This window comes from Gambusia affinis, linkage group LG08 (genome assembly GCF_019740435.1).
Source record: "Gambusia affinis linkage group LG08, SWU_Gaff_1.0, whole genome shotgun sequence".
Classification (NCBI taxonomy): Eukaryota; Metazoa; Chordata; class Actinopteri; order Cyprinodontiformes; family Poeciliidae; genus Gambusia; species Gambusia affinis.
In genome coordinates this window covers 25,230,182-25,237,045 of record NC_057875.1, presented here as the reverse complement: position 1 = coordinate 25,237,045, position 6,864 = coordinate 25,230,182, and the positions used below count along the sequence as shown (strand labels likewise).

The 6,864-nt window shown below is 40.8% G+C and overlaps 1 protein-coding gene across 1 annotated transcript; it reads left to right on the top strand.

Annotated features, from left to right (window-relative positions):
* Positions 1–4,672: 4,672 nt before the first annotated feature.
* lg08h11orf96 (linkage group 08 C11orf96 homolog) lies at positions 4,673–6,153 on the top strand. The gene has a single exon (XM_044125282.1). The coding sequence runs from the start codon at positions 4,959–4,961 to the stop codon at positions 5,331–5,333; it is 375 nt and encodes a 124-aa protein (XP_043981217.1). The 5' UTR covers positions 4,673–4,958; the 3' UTR covers positions 5,334–6,153.
* Positions 6,154–6,864: the final 711 nt, after the last annotated feature.

Here is a 6,864-nt window from a genome sequence, read left to right as displayed (position 1 = left end):
TTTTAAGGCCTCTCTTAAAGGGGCAGTATTATGTGTTTTCCATTTTAGAGCACAATCAAGTAACTGTGTTACCTTCAGTTGTTATAAAATACTGTATATATCAAATATGACTTAAAACAAATTAGACTTTGTAATTTAGTGTCTTGAAATTGGGCCTCTGTCTCTTTAAGAAAGCCCTGAGGAGGAGCTTCACCTTGTAGGCGGGGCTAGGTCCACCCAGGCGTTTTGCACAGCTGAATGGTTGCCACGGGAGATTAAAGGATTTCTCAAACATGCATGGAGGAAACACTCCAGGTATGTTTTTGATGAGGTAATAACATCATATGTTATGATGTAAAGCTAAAAAAAAAAAGTTGATTTTACTTTTAATACTGCCCCTTAAAAAAATACTAAACTTCTCATTTCACAATTATACACTCCTTTGTTTTGGTCTTTGCAATCCCAATAAATGTCATTGATGTTTGTAGTCATAAAGTAACAAGAAAGTATGGAAAAACTCAGTAGATGTGAATACTTTAAAAGGGCCCTGCCTCACTGTCCCACACACGCACACACACACACACACACACACACACACACACACAGCAAGGTCTAGACTGCCGTGTTGAGTCACCTCACCGGCAACAGCCGACCTTCCCCTTACTGACCGTAAACCCACTCAAAACAAACCGCAGGGTCACTTCAAAGAGAGGATGACCTGTTCGCCTCCTGAGCTCCACTGAGGCGTCACCAGATGAATGTGTGACGAACTTATTTAGAGGTAATACATCACTGCTGAAACCCCAGAGCTGGAGGACATCCCATGAGGCCATGCTTTGAAAAACGTTCCACCGTCAGAGGGACTGACTGTGGTCATGGCTTAAAATTAAAAATGAAAACAATGACATCACCTGTGAAGACTGCAGTTACAAGTAGAAGACACATTTGTAATGAAATTGCACAGACATCACACTAGGGCTGGGCGATGAATCGATTTTAGCAATTAATATAATTTTTTGGCTTTTGAAGATTTGATTTAGGAAAAATCTGGATTTTGTTTTTGTTTGTTTGTTTTTTTCACCTACTCCTCAAGTTTTCATTGTTCAGAATGATGCCAGCAAGTCCAGGGCGGCCATCTTCTTTCACAAGCGTGTTGCACAGCTTCTGTTTGTTTGGATTTTGAATATTAGGACCAGACTATGGATTTAATTATGAGAATAAAGATGAAACAATATGAGAACAAAGTGTTAACATTACCAGAATAAGGCCATAAGATTAGGAGAATAAAGCAGCAATCTGATGGCAACTCCCACACAAAAATAACGATAAAGGCTAAAACGAGGAATTTTGGGCGTTGTACTCTGTTGTACAAAGTTGTACTCTGGTATAAGTTTTCCAGATTACAAATACTTCATCTTTTAACCCATCAACATGAAACTATCATTAGTAGCAAGACTTGGAAACGATTTGAGTCTACTTTGAAGAAAACCACAGCTGCTCACGTCAGATCCTAATAAATCTAGAAGCTTTTTTCTTGAGTTAGTTCTTTATCATTTTAGACATTCTCCTGGTAGAATTGCACCTTTGCTCTGATAATATTATGACTATATTCTTGTAATTAAACATAAATTCTCATAGTCTGGCACTGATTCGCTGTCATGCAACTCACAACTGAAAGAAAAGCCACTTTTTTGCAAATATTTTCTTTAGTTTTTGTAGTTTCGATTTTATGATGCAGTATTAAGGCCACATTAAGAAAGTAGAAAATTAAAATAGTATAAATTATTGCAAGAATAAAGTCATAATATTGCGACTTTATTCTTGCAGTACAATGACTTCTCGAAATAGACTTTTTTCTCTAAATATTATGACCTTAGTTTTTGTAATCCCGTGACTTGATTCTCATACAATTATGACAATATCTTTGTAATTTTATGTTTTTATTTTTTATTATTATGGCCTTACTCCCTTGTGCTTTTTTTTTGGAAAAGAGAGCAAAAGAAAAATGGATTTAACATCGGAAATCAGATCCAGCATGAAAAAATCTGAAATTTTATTTTCCATTATACGCGTCTCTCACTTTATTGAGTTTCTCATTTCTTTTTCTTTTTTTCTAGCAAAATTTTTTTGAGTATGAAATCAAGTTTGATCTTTTAGATCAAAAGTGGAAAAATGCGTCGAAACGCAGACACCCTGATCAGACATGTGAGCCGTGTCACAGATCTGATCCCAGCAGTCATCTCTGGCTCTGACATCCCCCACCGTCAGCAGTGACACTGATAAATATAGTCACTACGGTAACAGCCAGGCTGACGTGACACGCTGGGAGAGTTGCTGGGACCGCTGATGAATCCGAGGCTTTTCTCACTGCCTGTTCATCCTCTCTGGTTTCCACTACCAGCTCTGCGCGGTCGGGCGCATCGCCTCTCTTCTTCGCAAACGTTTCTGGGACGAACCTTCGCAATATGGCGCCGAAACAGAAGTCACTGTGTCCAGAAACCCTGGAACTTCTTCTTTGTTTTCTAAACTGACAATTTTTTTATTTTTTAATTCACCAACTAGTGTGTATACAATAACCATTGCAAACTGACAAAAAGCAAGAAGGGGTATTGATCTACAAAATAATTGACCGGATAATAGAACAGCAATAAAAAATAAAATCACCAAACGAACAAAACAAAAACAAACAAGGAGGTACATACAAAAAGATACTTTACGATTTTGCTTCTTACAACCAGAAAATTGTAAAACTTGTAATTGCACTCCTGCCTCTTTACTAGATACTGAGTGGCACCACAACAAAGAGCAAAAAAGTTTATTTTAAACTTGAAACTGAAAAGTAGTTTTGAACTTTTTCCTCTCTTTTTTTTTCAGCTCCAATTTTTTTCTTCTTCTTTTGAACAAACTTTATGGCCTCAATTTAGCTCCGTATCCTTCCAACCTCCCAAGCTCGGAGCTCATCGCCAAAAACAAATCGGAAGATTAACGGAGGAAATAAAAAGCTGGTTAGCAACCAGAAGATGGATTTTTTTTGCTGTGCTGTGTAAGTACAAAGGTCATGACCTGCTGTGGTATTTTTAGCGGTATTAAATGAGACACTGCAGTGTAAATGTGAGGAGATCTGTAAAGCCTTGAAGACTTTACCAATAACGCAATTCTGTAGACATGTCTGCAAAATAAGGCAGAAAAGCTACTGGATTTGTCACCTTGTAACTGCTTTCTAGAGCTTTTCCCTTTAAGATGATTTGGCCTCTTTCTCTACAAGTAACCCGTATCTGTCATGTTTTGGCCTCTGGTCTTTGAGTGCAAGTTTTGCGAGTTTAACTGGTGACAGATCAGACTGATGTATCAACACGGGGTCTGTTGCTACTTTCAGTATTTTGCTCTACTGCAGTCATGCTTACATGTTTACAGTATTAACACAGAGAGGCCGGCTTTAAGTCAGGCACCTCTCGTGGGAAAGTACCAGGCTCCGTTTTTTTTTTTTACCTCCGGTGAGATTAATTATTACACCTCTGACAAATTTGCTTTAGTTTATTACTTACTGGGATATTTTAGTCTCGCAGCCGTCTTTGTAAATCTTTGCTTTTGTCCACTTTGCTTTTTAATATAGCGCCTACTGAGCTGAAGGCATTCTTGCACCGTGAACTTTCCCTGTTTGACCATGTTGGTCGCATTAAGAAACGCACAAAAAATGACCTTAAACAAACGTATGTATATGTTTAGATGTGGACACGTCACTACTTTGGTCCAGGCTATTTACTGCAAAAACAAAAGATCTTAAATATTTTTGGTCTGGTTTCTCATGGAAATATCTTAGTGTGCTTGAAATGAGACAAAACTAACCCTATTAGTAAATTTTCCGCAATATATAGGAGTCAATAATTCCTTAAAATTGATTTAAAGAAAGTACTAGTTCCGCTGGCAGATCATTTCACTTATAACATGGAAAAAAATGTTTCACAGAGCAGCCCCTCCCCGCTCCTTCTCATTGAAACGCTGGTAACAACATTGTTAAAGGGTTTTTAACAATGTTTAATAGGAGCAATGTTGCGATGAATCCCTGAAGGCGGAGATTCAGAAAGAGCAGGCGCTTCTTAAAGGGACAGAGGCTCAATTTCACTGTGTTAAATTACAAAGTCAATTATTTTTTAAGTCATATTTGATTTATGCGGCATTTTTATAACAACTAAAGGCAACATAGGTACTTGATTGTACTACAAGATCCTACAATGTGACCGGAAAATGCAAACTATACTACTGAACCGAGCTGTGGGATGCCTCTCTTCAGTAGGGATAGGAAATGTTTTCAGAGTTGATGGGAAGAGGTGGACTAAGCAAAATACAAAGCAATACTGGACCACGTCCTGTTAGAAGTTGTGTAACTGCAAATTGTTCAATTATATGGTCAACGCAGCTGGAGTCTCAAAAGCTACTTTTTAAAACATGGTCTTAAAACATTATCTCTCCATGTTGTTCTTGCATTCTGGATGTCCTTCGTTGCATATCCATGTGTTTATTTCGAGGGGCTGACTGTTTCAGAGGCCGGGCTTTTGACTGAGAGGAGCGAAGGGGAGAGGGAGGGCCCTGGTAAACACATGGTGTGGGGAGAGAGAGAAAGAGAAGCAGGGTGGGGAGTGAGCCACTATAAAAGAAACAGTCGAAGCTGTTGGTGGCATTCGCTCCAGCAAGCCGACACTGGCACATACAAACGACCGACAGAGCTGAAACCTGCTGACGGGGGTTAGAGTCGACACCGGCAGCAATCGCTTTTTCTTCAAGACTGATTTTCCCCATTCTGCCAAGAACTGGAGGTCTGTACCCTGGTCCTCTCTGGCTTTTTTTTTTTTTTGCTTCTGTGTGGAGAGATTTTTCTCCTCTTCTTCTACCACTAGACTCCCAAAGGAGCAAGAGAGGACAAGCTTGTGTCCGCAGACACTGTCTTAACATTTTCATTTCACTCGGGCTCCCGTTCCACCATGGCTGCTGTGCGTCAGATGCCGCCGGAGACCTCGGGCTTCCACGTGCTCTCGGCCCACTTGGTGGCCACCGCCACAGAGGAGTTCCCCCAGCAACTGCCCGTCCCCAAGAGCCCGGCGAAGGGCAAGAGTCGCTCCCGCCGACCCCGGGAGGCCCGCTTCAAAACCCAGCCGGTCACCTTCGCCGAGATCGCTGAGGTAGAAGAAGAAGGCTCTTCCCCCTTGGAAGAAGAGAGGGCGCGTCGTTCCTTCCTGCAGTCGTTGGAGAACCTCCGGCGGAGCACGCAGGCCCTCTACTGCCCACCGGCGACCAATCGCACCCCCACGCCCACGCAGGCCAGCCTGGACTCCAGCGACTCCGACTCCACCCAGTGAGGACTTCAGATGGAGGTCAACTGAACAGAACCAAACTTGCAGTCCTGCCTTTATGTCTAAAGCTACTGCTGCCACGCAAACTCTGCATTTAGTTCACTAACTCACACTGCTCGAAGATGCACATCGGACCTTTCCGTAAAGACCTCCACTGCTGGCTGGTTTTACAGCTGTACAGAAATAATGTGTAGAGGTAGCAAACAATGCAACATTCAGCACAACGTCTTCTTTCCTACAGCAGTTGTTTAGGCGTAACATGGTAGAGGAAGGTATTTTCCCATTTTGGAGCTATAGAGCATGTCTGTTTCTATCTAGGTTTTTCTACTTGATGAGCAAATGTGGCGAGGGTGACTTAAAATGTCAATTTTGTGATTGAGTTGTCTGTAAATACATTGACAAAGCAAAATGTCCTGCAGCAAAAGTTAGCTGACCGGGCCTGGAACTGTAGAGGATCTCACAGATTTTGTCTGGAGACTCGCAAAGGGGCTTTTTTTCCTCCTCAGCTTCTCAGTTAATGAAATCAGTGCAGTTGCTTTGATTTCTGAGCAGAAATTCCCTTTCTATTTTTCAAAATGAATTTATTTATCACTATTATTATTATTATTATTATTATTATTATTATTATTATTATTATTATTATTATTATTATTATTATTATTTGCATAACCAAGTACATTTCTAGATGTAAAGTTGTCGATAACTTCTGGTCACTTTGACTTTCATACAAACGATAACCTTTATATTTTGTGATTCTATTACTTTGTGTGTGTGTATATATATATATATATATTTGCTTATGTACTTCAATAAATATTTTCAAGGACACTGAGCCAATTTCAGATTCACTTTGAGAAGATTTAAAGAAACTACAAACACACAAATCAACAAGACTTTGAAGGCAACTGACTAGTACAACTTGTGTGGTGTACAATATGACTTTTAAGAAATGTTTTGGGGCGTGCTGTGGCGGCGTAGGGGATACCGCGACCCACATATGGAGGCCCTCAGTCCTCGACGCGGCCGTCGCGGGTTCGATTCCTGGACCCTGCGACATTTGCCGCATGTCTTCCCCCCTCTCCAGTCAGCCTACTGTCATATAAGGGACACCAGAGCCCACAAAAAGACCCCCTGGTGGGGAAAAAAATTTTTGGGGATTTTTCAATACACTGAGGCTGGGTCCATTCAGAAAACATCAACATAGGCCAATGTTAACATCGGCTAACGTTAACGTAACTTAATGTTGATGCAGGCTAACATCAACATAAGCCAGCAATAACGTAGACTAAAGTCAACATCAACATTGTCTTGCTGCGCTATTTTGCTCGTTTCAGATTTTGCTTACCCAGTCTGGGCTTTCTCCTGTTGACCTCAATAATTTCTCGTGGGCCAATCAGTGAACAGAAAGAGAGGTTGTGAACAATGACATAATTTTTTGGTGCGCGGTCTCAGAATTGTAATCTGTCTGTAGCTTTAGCAAAGTCGGCAGAGGAAGTGAACGAAGCCATTCGGTTCATGTTGACCACACTTCCAAATA